Source organism: Mirounga angustirostris, unplaced genomic scaffold, assembly GCF_029215605.1.
Source record: "Mirounga angustirostris isolate CCGP_5_RB_7025 unplaced genomic scaffold, mMirAng1.0.hap1 SCAF_5, whole genome shotgun sequence".
Lineage (NCBI taxonomy): Eukaryota > Metazoa > Chordata > Mammalia > Carnivora > Phocidae > Mirounga > Mirounga angustirostris.
The window spans coordinates 6,047,033-6,069,447 of record NW_026991713.1 but is presented as its reverse complement, the minus strand read 5'-3'; the positions used below and the strand labels follow the sequence as shown (position 1 = coordinate 6,069,447).

The following is a 22,415-nucleotide window of genomic DNA, read 5'->3' as shown; positions in this document are numbered from 1 at the left end:
AGCGGCATGGCATGGGCCCCGAGGGGAGCGATGACCGGGTCAGATCCAGAGACCGTCCAGTGGGGACTGGAGGCCAGCCTCGCAGCTACGGTAGAGCTGGACCGGAAGTGACCGGCACTGGCCACAGTCTGATTTCTCCCACTCAGATCTGGAGCCCCAAGGCCAGCCCAGGCCCGTTGGGTGAGCCTTTCATGAGCATCCTTACCCAGGGCTTGGATCAGGCCCTCTTGAGAGTGGGTGCTCAACCACCAGCCGGGGTTAGAACAGGCAGTTGAACAGAACAGGCTGGTGCTTGCCCGGAAAATGAACCCCATTAGTTTGGGATTATTATCCCCATTTAACAGATAAGGAAACTGGAGGCCTTGCCCAAGATCGCACCGCAGTTCAAGTGAGTAGTTGGGTTAGGAGGTTAACCCAGGATCCCCCCACCTGTCTGCTCACCCAACCCCAGAGCTCATCGGACACAGGCCTCGGGGGCCCTATTTCCACTTGGTGCCCAGGGATTCTGAGAATGTCTGCTGGAGGCCGAGGGATGTTGGGACAAGGGGTCAAGGGGAGGCTCAGAGACCATGTGCCCGAGGAAGTCCCATTGTGGCCCCTCGGGTTTGGTGAGGCAGGGGTTTCCGTGGGATCACACAGCAGCCCCTGGGAAGAGAACAGCCCCTTGCTGGGGTGCGGTGTGGAGGGGAAGAGGGGCCCGGGGGCCCATGCAAAGGAGGGCTGGGACTGCTTTTCCTGGGAAATTGCCATTTGCATAGACACCAAGACCCCTGGGGCCTGGGGGCAGCCGGAGGAGGAGGCTCCAGTCACAGTTCCTTAAATGCTACCCTCCTGCGAGCTCAAGGGCACACGGACCCACAGTGCTCACAACCTATGCAGTGGTAAAATACCTCCTCCATGAAAGTTGGGTCCATCTATCTGGGTCCTTCGTGCCTTTCAGTGGAGTTTTTACGTTTTTCTCCGTAAGTTTGAAAGCATTTTTAAAAATCAGATTTCGTTCCTGACTAAAAGCCTTCCGTGTCTGTAAATACGTGTCTATCTGCTGCTGTATTTTCTAGTTGCCTTGTGGGTATTGATTTTTAAATGTTGATCTGGTATCTGGCAACCTCGAAACTCTTGGTGGTTCTAAAAGGTGATTCTCGGGACACCTGGGTGGCTCAGTCGTTAAGCGTCTGCCTTCGGCTCAGGTCGTGATCCCAGGGTCCAGGGATCGAGCCCTGCATTGGGCTCCCTGCTCAGCGGGGAGCCTGGTCTCCCTCTCCCGCTGCCCCCCCTCCTGCTTGTGCTCTCTCTGTCAAATAGATAAAATCTTTGAAAAAAACAGTACAAAACAAAAGGTGATTCTTTGTTTTCTACATAAAGCCTTACTTCGTGTCTGCTAGAAATCTCTCCTGTCCTACTGAAATGATCACGTTTTCTTTGGCAGCTTGAATGTCTTTTATTCTTCCAGCAGCTTCCTCTAACTTGGCTGAGGCTGTGTCTAAATAGTCAGCTTAGTCGCCTTTTGTGCTGGTGCTGCTGTCCCCCGCCTCCCAGTGTTCTCCTTCTCTTCCTTTCTTTTCTTTTCTTTTCCTTTCTTTTCTTTCCCTTTCCCTTCCTCTTTCCCTTCCCTTTCCTTTCCTTTCCCTTTCTTTTTTTTCCTTTCCTTTCTTTTCTTTTCCTTTCTTTTCTTTCCCTTTCCCTTTCCCTTCCCCTTTCCCTTCCCTTTCCTTTCCTTTCCTTTTCTTTTTTTTCCTTTCCTTTCTTTTCTTTCTTCCTTCTTTCCTTTTTCTTTTTCTTTCTTTCCTTTCTTTTCTTTCTTTCTCTTTTTCTTTCCTTTCTTCTCTTTCCTTCCTTTCTTTCTTTTCTTTTTTTCTTTTCTTTCTTCTTTCTTTCCTTTCTTTCCTTTCTTTCTTTTCTTTCTTTTCCTTCCTTCCTGATTGAATAGGGTGTCAGTGCCAGGGTGTGGCTGGAGGTGGGTCCCCTGGGACTGGGGTCTGCAAGCTCCCTCCTCCCCCCACCCCCGACTACAGAAGGGGCTTCCAACCATACTGGTTTTGTGATCTAGCTTTTTTCAAAAGGATTGTCGAAGAACTTTACATTGTAGAGGGATCGAGATTCACCGCATAGCTTTTCTTTTTTTTATGTAAGCTCTAGGCCCAAAACGGGGGTTGAACTCAACGACTCCGTGATCAAGAGCCGCATGTTCTACCGACTGAGCCAGCCAGGCGCCCCCACGCCTCATAGCTTTTAACTGCTGCCTAGCGTTCCCTGGACGGATGTAGAAGGATTATGCGCTCAGAGCTGTGCCCGTGGTGCTATTAAGTTGCTATCAGCATTTTAGGGTTTTTAGAAATGCCACGTGATCCCCCCTGTCGGGTTCAGGTTTGCACTGGCGGATGGTTTTTGGGGGGGGGGGGCGGTTGTCACTGGGTCTCAGGCCTGCAGGTGCCCTCAGCAGGTGGTAGCACCCTCCCTCCACCACCAGGACCCCGCAGGGGAAGGTGCTGTCCTGACAGGTGCGGGCAGCATATGTCAGGCCATGGGCCCTTTGTGGCTGTTGTCGCTCTGTTTACATGTCGGATCTCTCCAGCCCTCACCCCTGCTAGAGCTGGCTTTCAAGCTGGGCTTTCATCTGGAACAGACCCGAGCCTCTACTGGCTTTCCCTTAGGAAACTGAAACAGCCCTCTTGAGACAAATTCTGGGCACATACTCTCTCTAGAACAATGCTGTTCTTCTGTGGTGTCCTTTCTCAAAGGCCCCAGACCCTCAAATACCTGTCTGTGCCCTTGGACGTCTCAGTGTGTCCATCTCCTCAACCGTGTTTTGGATGCACTGTTGAGAATATCTTGTCTAGACTCGTCCCGAGACACCTGGAGGGTGCACACTTACTCTGTGCCCTGGCTTTGTGTCTCCAGTCACCACCCTTTAATGCTGAGAGTAAGTCGTGCGCACTCTTGCCTAGACTCTGTGTCCCCGGTGGGCGCCCGTGCATGTCCTGCCGACTGTTGATCCACCTCAGGGACGAACGCTGTCCACCCTGGCCGGGGGGAGCAGGGAGACTCAGCTCTGTCCCTTCTTGGCTTAATCGTGAACTTTTCCAAGTGTCTCTCTTAATGAATATCTACCTTGAAGGTTGGGGGTCCAAGGTAACGAGAGGGTTCTATCCACTCAGAACAGGCTAATGTGAAGAATTACAGAATTAAAAAAAAATTTTTTATTGTTAATGTTAATCCCCATACATTACATCATTAGTTTTAGATGAAGTGTTCCATGATTCATTGTTTGTGCATAACACCCAGTGCTCCACGCAGAACGTGCCCTCTTTAATACCCATCACCAGGCTAACCCATCCTCCCACCCCCCTCCCCAAGAATTACAGAATTTTTAAGAACCCGGGACATTCTTGTCAGACAGTGGGTTGAAGTGCCGAGGTCCCTCAGCATCACACAGCTACAAAGTGACAGAGCTGGGATTTGAGCTCAGGTCTGTTGGTTCCATGTTCTTCACCATTATTCCGGCCCTAAGGCTGTTTAGTATGGTGTGGGGTAAATTGTGGTGAACGGGGTCACGGAATCCTACCCAGCTATCTCGGGAGGATGTAAACACTTCCAATGTTGGAATCCACTGTTGTCATAGGAGGGCTTTTGGCTGCAAGGAACTGGGAACTCGGTGAATTGTGATTTGAACGAGTTGGGTTTTATTTTTCTTACACAGTTGGGGTGGCTATGGCTTGTATTTGGCAAGCGTTCGAGAATGCCATCAGAGAGCCAGGCTCGTGCCTCTCTCCTCTGCATTCATGGCGTGTTGGTTAGCCCTGTGTTGAGCACCTTGGTGTCATAAAGTGGCTGCTGCAGCTCCAGCCTTCCCTCCTGTGTCGAAGGCAGCAAGGCAGGGGAGAGGAGCTGCCCTGGCTGAGGCTGCTCCCTTTCAACCCCCCCGTGTCGGACCTCGGAGACCTCATCGCCCAGAACCGGCTTGCATGCCCACCACCAGCTGCAAGGCATGCTGGGAAAGTGAGGAGCGGGAGAGCCACGGTCGGCTTTGATGCACAAGGGCTCAGTCTGTGTCTTTCGCCCCCAGAGAAGAAATGTCCCACCCAGGACCCCTCTCCAGGAACCTCTCTTGGAACACCTTCCTGCGGGAGCATGGCCCAGAAGTGCCGGAGGTTCCGGGCATGACTGACCTCGTGGAGTACTATGATCCGGGGCCCTCCCCTGACAGGTAGGTCCCAGGAACAGCGCGGGCCCCACCCACTCCATTTCTGGCCCGTGACCTCCAGGGTCCGCTTAGAAGAGCAGGCCCTCTGGGCTCCGCAGGCAGGCCTCCAGGGCGGAAAGTCCCCAGGTGTGGTCCTGGAGGCTTGTGCCCCGGGCGCGGCCGCTTCGCTCTGATGTCATCCCACAGAGGCCCTGGGCGTCCAGCACATTCCCAGGATGGACTTAAACCTGTGGCTTTAGGACCGGGTGTCTCCTGGCCCTCACTGACCATGATCACCTCATCAAGGCCTCTTGATGAGATGGTTCTGATTTAGGAAATCAGAAGTAGCCCGAGGAAGCCCCTTCGCACAGAACGCCTGGCTGGGGCTGCCGGGGCAGTGAAGAGGGGATCTTCCCGGGACCGGCCCCAGGGTTCCAGGTGCTTCCCTTCTGCTTCAGGCCTCAGGATTCTTAGTCATTAGGTCATTAGCCCTGGGCGTTGGGGCTGGCTGGGATTTTAGAGCTGGAGGGACCTGAAAATCTGCCTCTTGCCCTGTCCCTGCTCCACTTGGAGAGGACAATAGGGGACGGTCAGCCTGGGGCAGTGTTTTCCTGAGGTCCCAGGGGGTATTGGGATAGAGGTGGGACCTCAACCCCCCACCTGGACTGCCAGCCAGACCTCCCCAGCCTCCCATCTGGGCTTCCGGCACCCCTCAAATAGAGAGCATGGACCCCAGGGAGACTGGGCAGGTGGCTGGGGCTGAGCTGGAGGCCACCGGGAGGCCTGTCTGCTTGGAAATTCCCGGATGGAATGTGGGCAAACCCCTGAGAGCAGGGCTGAAGCCAGCCCGGAGGGAGGGGCGGGTGTTGGACCTGGAGCTCAGGAGCGAGTGCCTCGGCCTCCTTCCATCCAGGACTCGGGTCAGTGAGTGGCGGGCGCTGGCCAGGCCCTCCTTTCTGAAAGGGGTGATGACAGCAGGTGGGTTCAGGATTGGGGAGCAGGGAACAGGTCCTAGAATCTAACCCAAGGAGGAGGGTAAATCTAGACTCTGTGGGAAGCCAGTCCCAGATCCGGGGGGTTCAGGAGCCCCAACCTGCCCAACCCCACTGCCCACCTTTCCCGGTGAACCCCCCGGTGGGTGGCCTCTCCCGGAAGCCTCCAGCCTTCAGTCTTCCTTGGAGGGGAGGGGAAGGCTGTAACAGGGAGGCCAGCCTGCTGTTCACATGAGCCTTAAATGTCTTTGCCCTCCCACAGGAGGGGCCCGCACTGCAGGGAACCCACCCGGGGATGGGACCTCGCTGGTCTTTTCTGAACCAAAGTGGGAGCCAGAGGAGGGGTGTGCGAAGGTTCCCACCTCGCTCTGTGTCACCACTTGCCTCCCAGAAACCTGGGGCCCAATTGGCCAGGTTGGCCTGAGTATGTGGGGGTCACCGCACAGCCACACCCCTAATTGCCCGTGCCCTCCCCACAGCACCAACCCTGACGATGTGGCCATGCGGCTGGCCTTCATCGGGGACGAGATGGAAGTGAGATGGATGCTCCCCCGCATTGGCGAGCTGCCCGGGATGGCCATGTACAGGTGGGCGGCCCCCCAGGCCCTGGGAGGAGACAGCTCGCCTCCCAGGCAGCTGTGCATCCCCCCGCTAGGAGTCCCCAGCCCCTGCACCTGGGCAACAAGGCAGAACCCAAGTGCCTTTCTCTGCTGCTTCATCAAGCCAAGAGCGAACTTTCCCAAGAGGGTCTTGACTTAAAATGCTGACAGGAAATGGTGAGCTCGGCGGAGCTGTGTGTCCTGCTTGGAGGCCTCTGTCCTGAGTACGCTGTACTTTTCATGGTTTGCCGGCATTTCTGTGGGTTCTCAGATGCTCCCAGAATTTCTCAAGGTGGGGGATGTAAAACCTTTACCCTAGAGACCACAGCGATTGTGGTCTCTTGGTCCCCAGAGCGACAGCCTTCTGTTGGGGTGCCCAGGCCTCTGTCAGACCAAAGATCCTCTGGAGGGACGACCTGCCTCCGTGGGCCTGTGGGCGGTGGAAGGAAACAGGAAATCAGATGAATTTGGGACCAGAAATGGCCCATGGAGAGAGACCCTCACTGACGGAGCCACCAGAGAAGGGGGCTAGAGTGGCACTGGGTAGGAGGGGACACGGCCCTCCTCTCCCCACGGGGGTCCCCTAAAGTAAAGGCCACCCCTGCCCCTGTTCCTGCAGTAATGGCCCTGCTGCCCCTCCCCTCTGTCTTACAGCTTGGCTTTTACCTACAACCAGACAGGCCTGAGAGGTGTTCTTAGAAGTTTCATGGATGGTCTCAGTAACCTCAGGGAGAGCATACGCATCTGGAGCTTCCTGACCTTCCGGAACAGGGTAAATAAACCTTGAGATGTCGTGACCTTGCCTTACCCCCCTGCACATGGTAACTGCAGCTACGGAGCAGCCCCCCCATAGGGCGTAGCCTGTGGATGCCGCAGACCCCACCACTCCCTGTTGTCTTGCCTTGCCTGCTTCCCCGCTTCTCCTGGTCTTTGGCTTTGAGACCCCTGGTTTATGGACTCCAAGCTTGAAATCTTGCATGTGTTTGCCTGCCTGCACGCCTGTGCTCATGCTCTTCCGTCCGCCAGGAGTGCCTTCCTCTGGCGGACGTGCCCGCTCTGCCCTCCTCTGCCCAGCAGGTGACTCTTCTCCTGACCGCTCCTCCTTCCTCCCTCCATCGGCCCTGGGGAGGGTCCCTCACGCTGGCTCATCCTCCCACCTGTCCCCAGCCGACTGGCAGCTTCTCCTCCTCTCTCGGTCGTGTCCTCAGCTGTTTCCCCACCGCGCGTGTGCCCGTCTTCCTGGTTTTTGTCCCAGACCGGTCCCGTGTGCAGATGCTCCCGTGTCCCCCACCTTCCCTGCCGCGTTCTTCACCCCCGCTCTCGGCCGCGCAGGCTCTCCCCTGTGTCCACAGGCATAGGAGGCTCTGCAGACGGAGCGCGCCCGGCTGGAGGGCCTCACCTGTCCCCCCCTTCGTCCCACAGGTGCCCCCCAACCCAGGGCGCGGGCTGGTGCTGTCCCTGCTGCTGCTGCTGGTGCTGCTGCTAGGCTGGGGGCCCCAGCTCCAGTGACCCAGCCGCTGCGGGGGTGGGGGCGGGGCTGGCCCCCCGACCTCCACCCTGGAGGTGGCCTTGTTGGTTTTGTTGTCTTTTTAACTGTTTTCTGATGATCCCTTTTTTATATTTAAACTCTGAGTGCTGGGACACTACTGAGGTTTCATACTAGTTTTTTTCTTTCCCTTTTTGTAAGAGAAATGAATTCATTATACCTCTGGGGTCGTTACTGGTTAACTGCCCGTGGGCCTGCTCTCCTGGCCCCAACCCACCATTGTGGTGGCCTGTCCCAGGAAGGAGGGGGTCTTGGGGGGGGGGGGGAGTGCTGGCCACACCCCCGTGTCTGTGATGGCCGGGACAAAGAGAGAATCTGCTGGAAGAGATTCTGAGGGGTGAGGAGAGCTCAATAAAATGTTGGTTTCCAGCTGGTCTCTGGTCCTCTCTGGGGGTTTGCCGCGTGGGCTCCATCTTGCCCCTGGAGGCAGAATCAAGGGGGAGCGGAGAGTAAGGGCGGGGCGTGGGCCTAGCCACCTGTGCGTGACCACACACCTGCAAGCCCTTTCCTGCACCTGCTGTCATGAAGTTTGGCCCAACACAATCAGGTTTACTCCTGCTCTTGTCATGCCTGGTGCCTGTAATCTACCATTAGGGATTATTTCCTTTGGCCTGTCAGTCTCTTATAATTGGGCTGCCTGCCCTCCCCACATGGGCTCATCCAGCGCTCCCTGCTGGAGCAGTGCAGCCTGTGGGGCTACCCATATAGGTGTGCTGGGGAGAAGGGGCTGGACTAGGGGCACCCACCATGTGGGCTCAGCCTGCCGCAGTCCTGGGCCTAGTTCTGTTTCCAGACCGTGTTAGGCGCGCTCTCCAGAACTTGAGCTCTGACTCCACCCCCCACCACCCCCCGCTCCACAGTCCCCGCTATCTCAAATGCCAAACCTGGGCTGGGGTGAGCCCCCCATCTTCTGCAGCCTCCTCTTCCTGTCCCCTTCAGGTCCTGGATTTGGAGAGCCTTCCTTGCACCCTCATGACTGAAGGGACCCTCCCAGCCACCACCGGGCTTTCTGTGTCACAGCTCTCCAGGGTCTGGCCCTTCACAGCCTGACTTCCCACCTCCTTTCCTGTAAATGGTCCCCTGGGGCTATGTCAGGCCCTCCCAAAACCTCACAGGCAAGCCCAGAGTCTGCCAATTCCCAGGTCCTTGCTGGGAATGTTCCATCCTGACATCCTGCTCCACCCAAAGGACACTCCACCCCTGGACAGATACACACCAAGTTCATAGACCTGGAAGTGACCCAGGGCTTTCCCTGTGTAGCTGCATTGACCCCGGGGCCCTGCGGATCCACTGGAGAATCAGTTAACTAGGGATGTGGCGAGGCCAAACCCAGAGGCACCTCTTCTAGGAAGTGGTGCCTAACCACCTAGCACCAGCTTGCTCCTAAGCTCTTGGGACAAAACTGCCCCCCCAGCCGTGTACCCACCTGAGAGGTTCCATGTGGCCAGGGCTGCCTTGTAGCTTCCCGAGGAGCTTGGGCTTCTTCAGAGAGAGGAGGGAGTGCAAATGGCTGTTTGTGGAGCCCCCAGGTGCAGCCAACGCAGTGGCTCTTCCCTGCAGGGATTTGGGGACCCCTTCCCCAGGTGTTCTAGCGTTTGCAACATTCTTCCCACCCATGGATGTCAGCGGAGCCCCTACTGCGCTAGGCTTGGGCACGGGTTCTGGGGTTGTGGTGAAGACATGGTCCCTCAAATCACACATTCTCTTTAAAAAGCACACAAAGACGCTAAGGATTGGGGCTGTGTTTGAGGGCAATAAAGGACTGAAAATGGGGCTGGGGTGGATGAGACCCAGAAGATACTGGCTGTGGAGAAAACGAAGGCGTCACCCAGCAAGGAGGAGCAGCACATACAAAGGCCCTGGGGTGGCTTGGGCCGGTGTCTGACTTGCTGTCTCGTCAGTTCATGCCAACCCTAGGGCCGAGAGGAGCTTGCCACAGCTTCTGCACCCCCACACGAAGTGGATGCGGCTGCATCTGGAGCCGGCATTTTCACTCGTCTGCTCAAGACAGCCCAGCCTACAAGTGGGAAACTGAGGCCCAGAGAAGGAAGGGGCTTGACCAGAGTGGCACTGGGATCCTCTGATCCCAACCAGATTGGGGTCTTTGCCCATTGATGCCGTCTAGTCCAGCCTGCAGGGGGTGCTGAGACGCTGAGGCCCAGATGAGGAAGGGGTGATGGTCAAACCCAGTCTGGCTGATCCATGTGGCAACTTCCACAAGTTGCAAACAGATGCTTAGCAACAGTGATACCAGAAATCACTTGGCCAACCCCAAAAAGGAAGGACTGGAGGCCTCGCCCTACTAGGAAGGGGGGCAGGGGTGACATGGTTACCCTTCGGCCTCACGATCCCTAGAGAATCGCCCCACAATGCTCCCATCTCCTGGGGCCCCTCTGCAGCGGGTCCCAGGGCCACTGCCACAGGGTGGACACAGACTGCTATTCCATGGGGGGCCTGGGGTGGAGGCCCCTGGAAACAGTGAAGCACCTTCCCAGAGGAGGTGACAAGGCTGCAGGGGTGTGAGGGGCCCCGTCATCTTTGCTGTTTCTGAGGCTTTTGGTCAAGGCCCTTGGTCCAGTCAAGATTTCTGGGGATGAGGCAAGATCTGATTCTCTTAGAACGTGCCCAGGGAAACCTGTTCCTGCCAGGCAGGGAAGCAGCTCCCAATTCCAGGAGGACCGAGGGAGGCAAGCTGCTGGAAAGAGAAACGAGGAACAGGCCCAGTGTCTCCATGGGCACGGGACACAAACGTGGTGGCAGGTGTGCCCACCTCGGGGCCAGCACCATGGGGCCAACGATGGCACGCGGTGTTCTCAAGGGGGCGCACACTGGCCCAGATCCTGCCAAGGAGCAGGATGTAGGATCCACCACAGCCCCTCAGGCCCTCACCCCAGACCCTGAGCTCCCCCCCAGAACTCCCCTCCCCACCCTATGCTTCTGTCACTCATCCAGACTCAAAGTCTGCAGGGGTGGGGCGGGGCAAGGGCCCATCCACCCAGCCCAGGGCTCCCGTCGTGGAGGTGAGCACTGCCTGCCCACACCTTTGGGTTCCCCCTACTGGGCAGCCCCTGCAGTGTAGCCAGAGACTTTGCCAGTTTTCTGGAACCTTCTTTTTTTTTTTTTTTTTTAAGATTTTATTTATTTGAGAGAGAGAGAATGAGAGACAGAGAGCACGAGAGGGAGGAGGGTCAGAGGGAGAAGCAGACCCCCTGCTGAGCAGGGAGCCAGATGCGGGACTCGATCCCGGGACTCCAGGATCATGACCTGAGCCGAAGGCAGTCGCTTAACCAACTGAGCCACCCAGGCGCCCCTCTGGAACCTTCTTAAGGCAGCACCATATGCCCTTTGAATGCTGTTCCTTCTCCCTCCTGTGGCTTGGAGTCTGGCTGGATCCTGAGGAAAAGGGCCGTGCCCAGAGAAGCAGGAAGGCCTGCCATGCGGGAACACTCCCCCTCCGCCGCTTCTCCAGCTCCCTTACGTGGGACTGTGCTCCTCAGAGCGGAGTGTAACCGCCCCCCCTCCCTGCCTGCAGCACCCCCAGAGAACGCAGGCCTGGCCTGGCCGGTCTCCCAGGGCGGCCGCCACCACAGCGCTCGGGGGAGGGTTCGGACAGACTCCGCACTCTTTAAAAGTAACAGCAAGTTTCGGGCAACCCTCTCGGGTCCCCTCCCTCTTTGGGAGCTTTGTACTATTGCTCCATGAACTTTGCTGCCCACCAAAAATAGTAACAGCAAGGTTCTTTGTGAATGTTTGAAAATTTCTAAGATGGGAGTTTTAAGAGATCCTCACTGAACTCCAGAGAACACTCAAACTCCAGCGGTGGGGAAGATGGGGTTCCGTGGTCCTCTTCGCAGGGGCTCTCGGCCAGTGCTGCGGACACACGTGGGTACGTGCGGGTCACCAGGTCTAGAAGGGTCACTGGTACAGAGCGGCCGGGAGCCAGGACAGCAGCCCACATCATGAGCCAGTTCTGCCCAGAGGCTGACGGGGCCCCTGCCGAGAAACCCTGCGGAATTAAAAACGAGAAACCTACCCGGGATTTGACAGGTGTCTACACAGACATTTACAGACAAATGCAGAGATCCCGTATCTGGATGGGTTTCCCACTATCACCGATGAAGGAAAAAGCCACCGAGGAGCTTAGAATGACTCCTATTTAGTATCAGCGCAGGAGCGGCGTCCACCGAGAGCCTGCGCTCTGCTACGGTGTGGAGGGGGCAGGGAAGCGCTAGGGGGGTGGCCTGTGCCAAGGGAGGTCACGGACACAGAGCAGACACTTAGCGATCACTGTCTGCAGGGCTGCCTGGGGGCGGGGGAGGAAACAGGGCCCTCAGCCGGCCTCCCCAGACCCTTCCCGCCTGGCTACGGACTCTCTTCCCCACCAGGGCAGAGGCCGCTTGCTTACGGGTAGACAGCAGGTGCTCAATACCATCTGTTGGGTAGATAAACAAATGTGGGACTGAGTCTCCCAACTATGGAGAGTGGGGTGCACAGGATGGCTGCCCAGGCCGGTTGTGTCTGAAAGCCCTTTGCTTTCCGTGATGAAAGGGCTGAGATTCTGGCCGTGGGTGGAGTGACAGGCCACAGGCCGCAGAGGAGCCACCAGAGCCCAGGGGTGTGAGGTCTGCCTCCGGGCAGACTCTTCTGGCCTAGCTGCAGCTTTCCCCCCGGCCTTGGAATAGACCTGGGGGAGAAACGGACCTTGGCAGGTCAAGAAATACTCACGTCTAGTGCTTTTTATGTGGCCTTCAAACCACTTTGCAAACACTGCCTCCCAATCACTTGGAGGAGGAGGCCTAGGGACAGGCAGGGCAGGTCCAGGCCCGCTGCAGCCCCTCCTGGGTCCCCTTCTGCCTCCCAAGCTGCGCCCCCGCCGCCCCGGGCACCAGGAGATCCGCCGGGGGGCCTGGTCTAAGTCCCGTCGTCCTCCAGCACCTCCACGTGCCTGTAGGACTTCCAAGCCTGCAGGTTACAGCTCTTCAGGATGGTTCCGAGCTGATTCCCAGGGCCCACTTCAAAAGTCTGGGGGAACTCCGTGCCTTTCTTCCTCTCATATATGGCATGCATCGTCTGCTCCCACTTCACCGGGGAGACCACCTGCCGCACCAGCAGTTTCTGGATGTGTTTGGGATGCATGTATCTATTCCCATCGACGTTCGAGTGGACGGAAACCAGAGGCTTCTTGACGCCAATCGACTTCAGAACTTGTGCCAGGGGCTCTAAGGCCGGCTCCATGAGGCGGGTATGGAACCCCCCGCTAACGGGCAGCATCTTGGTGCGTCTGAAGTGATACTTGGAGGAATTCTTCTGGAGGAACTGCAGCGCCTGGACGAAAAAGGGAGGAATTTAAGCCAAGGACATCTTAGGGGAAGAAACAGTGAGGCGGCCAGCACTGGTACATAGGAATGCCTCATCCTGCAGACAGTTGTGAGGACAGGCTTACTTCACCTCTTCATGCCAGTACAGATCAGTCGTGCACGCGGTGACCCCGAAGTCCTCCTCTGGGGCTGTGACCACTCACACAGCCCTGCTGGGCAGGCAGCCACGGTGGGGCTGAAAGAGATCGAGGCTGGGGAGCGTGGTCCACCCCAGCGCCTCATTCACTGGCCTGGGGGCGCCGGGCAGATCACTCAACCTCTCAACTTCTGTCATCCACAAACTGAGCACAATTTCAGCTGCTTCAGAAGGTTGCCGGGAGGCGACCAGACAGGAGGTGTGAAAGGGCCTGACAACACGAGAACGCACTACCTAGTGCGAGTTTGCAAGTATAAGCCGGCTACCCTTCACAGTTTTTAATAAGCCCGTCTTCCTATTACTCCATAACCCTCAAGATAAAAATTCCGGGGGCGCCTGGGCGGCTCAGTCATTGGGCGTCTGCCTTCGGCTTAGGTCATGGTCCCAGGGTCCTGGGATCGAGTCCCGCATCGGGCTCCCTGCTCAGCGGGAAGCCTGCTTCTCCCTCTCCCACTCCCCCTGCTTGTGTTCCCTCTCTTGTTGTGTCTGTCAAATAAATAAATAAATCTTAAAAATAAATAAACAGGGGCGCCTGGGTGGCTCAGTCATTCAGCGTCTGCCTTCCGCTCAGGTCATGATCACAGGGTCCTGGGATCGAGCCCCGCGTCGGGCTCCCTGCTCCGCGGGAGGCCTGCTTCTCCCTCTCCCACTCCCCCTGCTTGTGTTCCCTCTCTCGCTGTGTCTCTCTCTGTCAAATAAATAAATAAAATCTTTAAAAAATAAAATAAAAAATAAAAACAGTAGATATTCTTAAGAGACCCTAGGCCTCAGGACACAGCCCGGGGCCTGCCACCCTGATGGTCCTCCCCTGGGCTCTGCCGAAGGGCTTCCTGTGTGCTAAACTGTCACCGGTCTCTCCGGCCCCATCTCTGGCCTGCCACCATCCTGCCACCATCTGTCCTGGGCTGGGAGTCTGCCGGCGTCCCACATAGGCTGCTGCAGCAGCCTGAGCGCTGGCGAGAGCCAAGTGCAGCCGAGCTCAGCACAGCGAAGCAAACTGTGACGGAAGTGGGACCCCAGCTGTGGGAAGCACTGAGGGGCCCGGCTGCCTGTCACTGCAGCAGGGTCCAGCCTGTCCTGGAGCCACTGTCCTCCAGCCCCATCTCACTGAGGGGCACCCAGGAGCCCCCCTGCACACCGGCCTTCTGGACCCTTCCCGCCGAGCCTGGGCTGTCTGGTCAGTGGCGTCTGCACGGATAGCTACTCATTTCAGCATCTCACAGTGCTTTCCACGTAAGGCCTCTGGACTCATCCAGCTCGCGTCCCAGGCTGGGGCCACAGGAGTCAAGGCCACAGCCTCAGGGCCCAGGAGGCAGAGGCCAAGGGGTTTTTGTCCATCAGTGGTTGCAAACGGACTCGCCTGCTCAGGAAAGCCCTGCCCTTACCTGAGCTCTTTCCTTTGGCACCAAAAGGCTAACGCCGGGAATCTGAGGAGTCGTCAGCCCGCGTACCCAACTGTCTGGGAGCTGCGCAAGGAGACGCCAGCCCTGGTTTGGGGCCCCTCCCCACCCACTTCGGGGCCGTTCCAAGGCTGTTAATGGGAACGAGCAACCAGTTCCACGATCCACGTGGGGCCACTGTCACCCATCCTATGCCCTTAGAACTGTCACAGGAGAGACTCTCGCTGGTTCCGAGGAGATTCACAGACTCCTGGCATACCGTCAAGGCCTCTTGGGGGACGGCTGACTGAGCGCAGTCGAGTGGAGGAAGAAGGTTCCAGAATGAGACAGACTGGCGCTCCGTTCTGCCTCCACCATCCCTAAGCACTGGCCTCTCCCTCTGCCTCAGCTTCCTCGTGTGTTAAGCACGCGGAGGACTCCCTTCTGGGGAACACAGGCTGGCTGCAAGGCCTACACGACACGAGTTGTGTAGACACGGGCCCTGCAGCTGCAGCCCCTGTGTGGGATCCGGCGTGGACTCAGCAACCCGGGGCCAGGCCCTCGGTGCCCAGCTGCACTTTGCCATCGGCTGCTCGCTGCCTCCCTGCTGGGGACACCCTCTTCCCGGCAAATGTACCCCCCACGCACCGCTCCTGGTGTCACCTCCTCAGGCCTCCTGAGAGCCAGCCTGACCCTTACTGTGCCCCGAACCCGCAGTCACCCGTTCCCGGCTTATCAGTCCAGGTACCTACCCTCAGTCCTTGTTACAGAGGAGCTGCTTGAGAAATGTCTAGGGAAGCAGTGAATGGAAGGAAGGACAGAAGGAAAAGAAAATGAACTTGGGGTAAAAACAGATACCTAAAAGGCACAGTGGGGCGGAGTAACCTAGCAGGAATGGCTTCTCCTCTCGCTAAGGAAGCAACCAGATCAGAGGTGAGAACCCCAGAATTTACTACAGGAAGGCTCTGGGGATCATCTGGTCCAACCCCTTTACCTAGGTGGGCTAGGTGATTTGCTCAAGGTCCTCGTTATGCATGGTGGAGTGGGGACAGCATCCCAGCCTCTTGCCTCCCTCTGCAGTGCTCACGCCACCTCCCGCCCGCTGCCCTGTCACCCTGCCCCCCCGCTTGCCCTCAAATACTTCCCAGAGACCATGGCTTGGCAGAGCACCCATCACACCATCGTGGGCCTCCCTAGTGTGGGTGGGACAATTCTAACCTTCTGTATGGGCTGGAGTCTAGGAAGGCTGTTCCCATCAGTACCAACCTCCAGGTGTCCTGAGATCACCCTGCAATCAGGAAAGAGGTAGTTGGCCACCTCACACACGGGGTTCTCTATGCCCAAAGTCTTGCAGTGTTCCCGGGCTTCTAAACAGGCGAAGGTGAACTTGGACTGAGGCTGGCCGAGGACAGACAACATCCCGCTGGGGACAGCTTCCGAGGCTTCCTGCATGGCCTCTGCTCGGACTTTCACCGCATACAAACCTATCCAAAGAGAAGCGCATTTGGAACGATCAGGGCACGTGATGAAGGGGGAAGCCCAGACCTGTGAGACAAAGCACGAGTTCACCCAGCATGTTGGAGACGCTGATACTGGTAGTTAGCAGCAGTCCCCAAGGCCACAGTTCTTCGTATCTCTATCTACTACACAGAGATGGCACCACCATCATGAGAGAGCTGGGTGCTGTCCTTGGCACCATACAAACGAAACCACGGAGCTCCCAGCCTTAAAGCTGGCTTGCTGTAGGATGCAGTTCTTAACCAGGGGTGGTTTTGCCTTGGGGCAGGGTCTGGGGACACTTGTGATTGTCACAACAGTGGAGTGTGCATGTGGGGGGCGTACGCGCGCATGTTACTGGCATCTGGTGGGCAGAAGTCAGGGATCCTGCTCCACATCCTACAATGCACGGCCCCACCCAAATCAAGTTGTTATCTGGTCCAAAACGTCCACAGTGCTGCTGGTGAGAAACCCTGGTGCAGGGAGCAAGTGCAAAGGAGCAGACTTGGAGCTACATACACTGTTTGGGGCAAGTCATGACCTTTCAGGTTCAAATTTTCAGTTAGTAAAATGAGGATAATACTATCTCATCTGCCTGGATTGTTGCGACAACTGCGCATCAGAATTTCAATAACAGGATTCTCATAAATCAAGTTTAGTGCCCTCACTTGGAGCTGGAGAAGCTGACACTGCCAAGACAAATGAAGCTCCTGGTTGAGGGCGGCTCAAGTTCAAGGTGAGAGGACAGGCAGGCAGCCCGTGATCATGATGTAAGAACGGCCTGTGACGACTGGACATCCGTCACCCTGGTCCTGGGTCTGCTCCCTGGGGGAGGGGATGACCGGACCAAGGAGAGGTTAAGGGACTAGTCCAGGGTTTCCTGGGACCACAGAGAGGGTCTGAGGAGCACACCCTGCACCCTTCCTAGCACATCTTCCTTCCCTCAGCACCTACATACGTCTGTACTGGACTGTTGGCCCCTTACACAGGTAGGGAGCAGACTGTGGAGCAAATACAATGAGAGCCTGAGGTAGCAAGTAGCAAAGAACCCACAGGAAAGTGGAGAGGGCATGTGGAAGTCCTCCCACGCAGGTATTAAAGAACTATGCAAAACGTCAAGTGAAAAAACACAGGATATACATAGGCCATAACTCTGCAAATTATGTGCACAGAAAACCTATGCGTGTATAAAATAGTTTTATTAGGGGTGCCTGGGTGGCTCAGTTGTTAGGTGTCTGCCTTTGGTTCAGGTCATGATCCCAGGGTCCTGGGATAGAGCCCCGCATTGGGCTCCCTGCTCCGTGGGAGGCCTGCTTTTCCCTCTCCCACTCCCCCTGCTTGTGTTCCCTCTCTCACCATGTCTCTCTCTGACAAATAAATAAATAAAATCTTAAAAAAAAAATAAAAGTCTTGGGGCGCCTGGGTGGCTCAGTTGGTTAAGCGACTGCCTTCGGCTCAGGTCATGATCCTGGAGTCCCTGGATCGAGTCCCGCATCGGGCTCCCTGCTTGGCAGGGAGTCTGCTTCGCCCTCTGACCCTATCCCCTCTCATGTGTTCTTTCTCTCTCATTCTCTCTCTCAAATAAATAAAATCTTAAAAAAAAAAATAAATAAAAATAAAAAATAAAAGTCTTATTAGAAGGTGTGAATATGCAACATTTTTTATCGTTTCCTTAACTGTGCTATAATGCTGTTTCTTAAAACACTGAAGTAAAAGTCACATAAAATATAACGAGTTTCAAGTGTTTAGTTCAGTGGTATGTTGTGCAACCACCAGCTCGCTCTAGTTTCAAAACTTTCTATCCCTCCATAAAATACCCCGTATCTGCCAAGTAATCACTCCCCATTTCTCCTTTCCTCTGGCCTCTGCCCCCATAATCTCTAATCTGTTGTCTCTGTAGATTTGCATATTCTGGACATTTCACATAAAAGGGATCGCTTCTTTCAATGAGCATGCTTTTGAGGCTCATCCATGTTGTAGCATGTATCAGCACTTTCTCCCTTGTTATGGCTGAAGAATATTCCATTGCATGGACAGAGTGCAATTTGTTTATCCACTCATCTGATGAGAGACATCTAGATTGTTTCCATCTTTGGGCTATTCTGAATAATGCTATTATGAACATTTGTGTACAGGTTTTTCTGCGTGGACATAGGTTGTCATTTCTTAGGTATATACCTACAGGCAGAACCACTGGGCCATACGGTAATTCTATGCATAATGTCTTGAGGAACTGTCAAACTGTTTTCCACAGCTGCACCATTTTACATTTCTCACCAGCCATGTCTGAGGGTCCTATTCGTTCACATTCTTGCCAACACTTATTATTTTTAATTTTCAAAATTTTATTATTTTATTATATATTTTTAAATTGAAATCATCCTAGTAGGTATAAGGTGGTATCTCAGTGTGGTTTTGATTTGCACGTCCTTAATCATCAGTGATGTTGAACATCTTTTCACCTGCCTGTTGGCCGTTTCTATTTATCTTCTTTAGAGAAAGGTCTGTTCACATCCTTTGCCCATATTTAACTATAAACAAAACAGTTTAATGGGCTTCACTATGAGCAAAAATCTTAAGTGAAACTGATATGCTCAAGATCGAACACTTACTCCTTTTCATTCCACGACTATCTATTGGCCATCTATCACGTGACAGGCACTGGCGGTGTGGGAGTGGACTGAGAGCACCCAGGACAGCGCGGGGGACAGTCAAGCAAACAGAGCTCAGGAGATTACAAAAAAGAAAGAAAATCTTCAGGATTAAAAGGGAATCAAGGTGAAATCTGGTCCTTGGGTCCCAATGTCATTCTCATCCATGTGCTTCCTTATCACCCGAGTCGCTCCAGAATTATTTTTGGCAGTGTCCTCGATCCCCAGTGAGCCCAGCAAGAGAACACCCCGGCACAAAACCAAACCCCTTCCTGTGTACCTTCAGAAAATTCCATGGCTCCAGCAAACACTAGGGCTGCAAATTCTCCCACACTGAATCCGGCAGCAGCAACACAGTTTTCAATAACCTGTGGTGACAGATGCGGGACATGAGGCCGAGGTCTCAGGAGGGGTTCAGCCCAGGGCTCTGCACTGAGAGCCGGCAGGGTGTTCAGAGGCTCAAGGAATCAGGAGCCACTGGCCTGATGCTCTGGCTAGAAGAGTACACACAGACGTGGCCTTGACAAGCCCTGAACCAGCCCTTTTACTGATGAGGAACTTCCCTGGCAAGACAAGTTAAAGCCTGCTGGCTGACTCTGGTGAAGCCGTGACTCCAACCCAGGGCTCTGGATCCTCCTGCCTCTCTGCCCTGGAGATGCCTTAGGCCGAGGGAGACGGAGGGAGCTACGCAGAGAAGAGAGTGACTCAGTCACAGAGGGCTGGATTGGATTCTTAGCCTAGGAGAGTTCCCTAACTTCTCCCGAGCCTTGGTTGTCCCATCTGTGGGATGGGGTAAGGGCAGGACCTACCTCACAGGGTTACTGAGACGACACCAAGATAATGTCTCTGAAGTGGTTAAGCACAGACCTGGCCGAGGGTAAGGGCTCCATGAGTGTTACAACTACCACTTCACTAATTCCGTTATGTGTCCGAGTCTCCTTGCCTCATCCACAAAGTAACTGTATTTACCTCACGAGGTTGTTGTGAGAATGGAGTACAGGGTTCAAAACAGTAGCTTCACACTTACTCTTTTGATATTATCAAATGTTAACAAGAATCAATTCACACCTTCAAGTGAAGTGACATTCTCACACATCATCTTCTTAATGATCCCTCATTTAAGGTCGAAGTTCAATCCTTTTAAAATCATTCAGTAACTAACAAATGACTGAGTATCATTTAAAATCGTTGAGGGGCATTAAGGAGAGCATGTGATGGGATGAGCACAGGGTGTTCTATATAACTGTTGAATCACTGAACTCTCAGAAACTAATAATACACTATGTTAATTAATTGAATTTAAATTTAAAAAAGTAAAAGAAACACACACACACACACACAAGAAAATAAATAAAAATTTAAAAATCGCAGCCCAGGCTCAGTAGGTGGAACATGCGACTCTTGATCTGGGGGTCGTGAGTTTGAGCCCCATGTTGGGTGTAAAGAATAGTAAAAATAATAATAACCTTTTAAAAATAAGTAAAATAAAATCGCAGTCCAGCCGACTCCTCAGCCCCTTCCCTGCTCTGTTCTCCTTTCTGTAATGCCGTATTTATCATACTGTGTCATTTACACAGCGTATTTCTTCTTCATCATCCCTCTCCCCTACATGCAGGCTTGCCTAGGGCCACGGCCCCAGCGCCCACAACAGTGGGAACTCGGGAAGACTCTGCCCAATGCGTCAACGTGGGAGCACTCGGGCCTGGCGGGGGGGGGCCCGGCACAGCGCATCCTCCCCGGCGGGCCGCGGGGCGTCGGGCCTCACCGCGGGCTGCAGGTGATGCAGCTTCTCCACGGCGGCCAGCGAAGCCACGAAGACGGCGGGCTGGCAGTGCGCGGTGCGGTCCAGGGCCTCCTGCGGCCCGTGCAGGCTCAGCTCCAGCAGGTCGTAGCCCAGCACGCGGCGGGCGGCGGCGTAGAGCTCGCGCACGCGCGGGTAGCGGAGCAGCCCCCCGCCCATGCCCACCACCTGGCTGCCCTGGCCCGGGAAGAGCAGCACCGAGCACTGGCCCGGCGGCCGCCGCGCCGCCGCCTCCCGCGGGCCTTCCTCCGCGGCTGTGTCGTCTCGCAGCAGCTCCGCCACGTCCACGGCGCGCGGCGGCGGCAGCGGGAAGTCCGCGGCGCCGCGGCGGCGGCCCGCGCCCCAACCCCGGGCCCACGCGGCCCGCGCCACCCGCACGCTCATGGTGAGGCTGCCGCCCGCCGCGCGTTACCCGGGCGACCGAGGCCGAGCGGCTGCGGCGCGGCGCGGTCCCTGACGCATTTCCCGCCGGCCGGGCCGCGGCACCCGGGGGCAGGGAAGAAAGGTTCCGCGCGTACGAGTTCCGCCCTGGAGCCCGCGCGGCTGCGCTGCGCGCCGGGGGCCTGGAGTGACCCAGGCGCTTAGGGCCACCCGCGCGGGAGCGAGCAAAGCGCCGCCCCGCGCCGCACAGCCGTCCCCCCGCGGGAAGAGCTCCTGAATGAGCGGCGAGCGCAGTGTCATGCTCACTGTCCCTCGCCTGTGAAGAAGGGGGGTTGAGACGCGTCCACGTTTCTCCTGTTCGGTTTCTCAGCAGCGCTGTGCAGTAAGAGAACAGCCCTCTTTCACAATCTTTCCTGTAAACCGACCAGGCACACAGGAGCATCCGATTCATACCTGCTCCACTGAACAAAGCCCTGGATATTTGCCAGACATTAGCTTCTTTAATTCCGCACAGCAACGCTATGATGGGTGGGGGCTATTATCCTCCATCCTCGGTCTAAGGCTCAGACTTGAGTGACAGGTGGTTAGAGACAGAAGGGGGATCGGAAATGGGGGTTACAGGCTTCTGAGCAGCGCTGTGAGGCAGGGTCAGGGAGAGTCTAACTCTGATCTCACCCCCACTTGCTCCTCTCTCATTTCCTGCCAGCCTCTTCTACGGCGCCCGGGAGACAGACAGACACACAGACAGACACCCACCCACACCCACGCGCACACACTCCTCATAATGAGAAAGATCTACGTGGAATTACATCAGCAAATCTACTTCAGTGAGTTTGTCCTAAGACTCAAATGAGCAAAGCCCTAACTCTCAGAACATCCGATGCAGCCTTGCTTTTGACAAGGAAAAAGTGGGGAAAAGCCCTGTATTTGACGAGAGGAGATTCGTTAAATGGGTTATGGCAAATCTATACAATGCTGAGGTCATCAAAGATACGGAGATTTTCAGGTTAAGACATGAACAGAGCACACAGTGCCTCCAGAAGCCCATAAATCCACAGGAAGGGAATCTTATAAAGACCTAAATCCACAAGGACGGGGAGAACAGGAAAGAAAAGAACTCCTGGAAGCTGAAAAGCAGGAAGACCAGTATTACTTGACTTAGCTGACTCCAGACAGCCAAATTCCTCTGGACAGTGCGGAAAGCTGACCAACCCTCATTTATACAAGAGCCTTCTCAAAAGCTTAGGGACTGGCAGCACTAGCTGCTTGTAGATCTAAGGGTGAAAGAAGGTTAAAATAAAGAGGACAATTTGAAGGTATCTTTGAAGAACAGATCTTTAGACCCCTCTCTCTAGCCACTGAGTGGTGCCCCTCCCTCATTCTGGCAAACATCTGGGGTTTAACTCTGGAAAGGGCTGGACATGCCAGGGACAGTGGTGAATGTGGGTACTTTGCCAAAACAGGTGGATGCTGAATGCTGAATGAGGAGACCTCCTCTGGTGTTCTGCCCCACTAAGCTCCCAGAAACCCAGAACTAGACCCTTAGCCTCCATGCAAGGGACTGAAGGACCTTGGGGAATCTGACCAGTCCAAGAGGAAATCTGAAAGACATTGACAGTCCAGGAAGTTCCCAGACAAATGGCCCCCCAAGTTCCAACTTACAGTGATGCTAAACCAACAAATACCATCCATAGACTTATTTTCCTCCCTCCTTCTAATCATGAGCAACCAGGCCAAAATTCCCAAGCATCTGAGGAAAGCCTCTTACAAACAGAAAAAAACAAAAACAAAACAAAAAACCCACAACACATAGGATTCAGAGACTATTAGAAGAGCAGAAAATAATTGTTTTAAGAAAACTATCACAGATAGTTG

General features: G+C 55.3%; 2 protein-coding genes across 8 annotated transcripts; one reads left to right on the top strand and one right to left on the bottom strand.

Moving 5' to 3' along the window:
• Positions 1–3,182: 3,182 nt before the first annotated feature.
• MCAT (malonyl-CoA-acyl carrier protein transacylase) lies at positions 3,183–20,593 on the bottom strand. 5 transcript variants are annotated; one of them, XM_064590509.1, is made up of 5 exons: positions 20,124–20,593; positions 18,639–18,726; positions 15,477–15,694; positions 14,963–15,000; positions 3,183–6,201 (listed from the first exon to the last, which is right to left on the bottom strand). In XM_064590509.1, exons 1-4 carry the CDS (start codon positions 20,541–20,543, stop codon positions 14,965–14,967), a joined length of 762 nt encoding a protein of 253 aa, XP_064446579.1. In that variant the 5' UTR covers positions 20,544–20,593; the 3' UTR covers positions 3,183–6,201; positions 14,963–14,964. The 5 variants fall into 5 exon arrangements, with proteins under 5 accessions (XP_064446579.1, XP_054362730.1, XP_045728332.2 ...); XM_054506755.2 differs by lacking the exon at positions 14,963–15,000 and adding an exon at positions 8,744–8,799; XM_064590508.1 differs by lacking the exon at positions 3,183–6,201 and adding an exon at positions 12,504–12,642.
• Positions 4,070–8,591, top strand: BIK (BCL2 interacting killer). 3 transcript variants are annotated; one of them, XM_064590511.1, is made up of 4 exons: positions 4,070–4,204; positions 5,652–5,759; positions 6,426–6,543; positions 8,257–8,591. In XM_064590511.1, exons 1-4 carry the CDS (start codon positions 4,071–4,073, stop codon positions 8,365–8,367), a joined length of 471 nt encoding a protein of 156 aa, XP_064446581.1. In that variant the 5' UTR covers position 4,070; the 3' UTR covers positions 8,368–8,591. The 3 variants fall into 3 exon arrangements, with proteins under 3 accessions (XP_064446581.1, XP_064446580.1, XP_045728334.1); XM_064590510.1 differs by lacking the exon at positions 8,257–8,591 and adding an exon at positions 6,849–7,675; XM_045872378.3 differs by lacking the exon at positions 8,257–8,591 and adding an exon at positions 7,194–7,670.
• Positions 20,594–22,415: the final 1,822 nt, after the last annotated feature.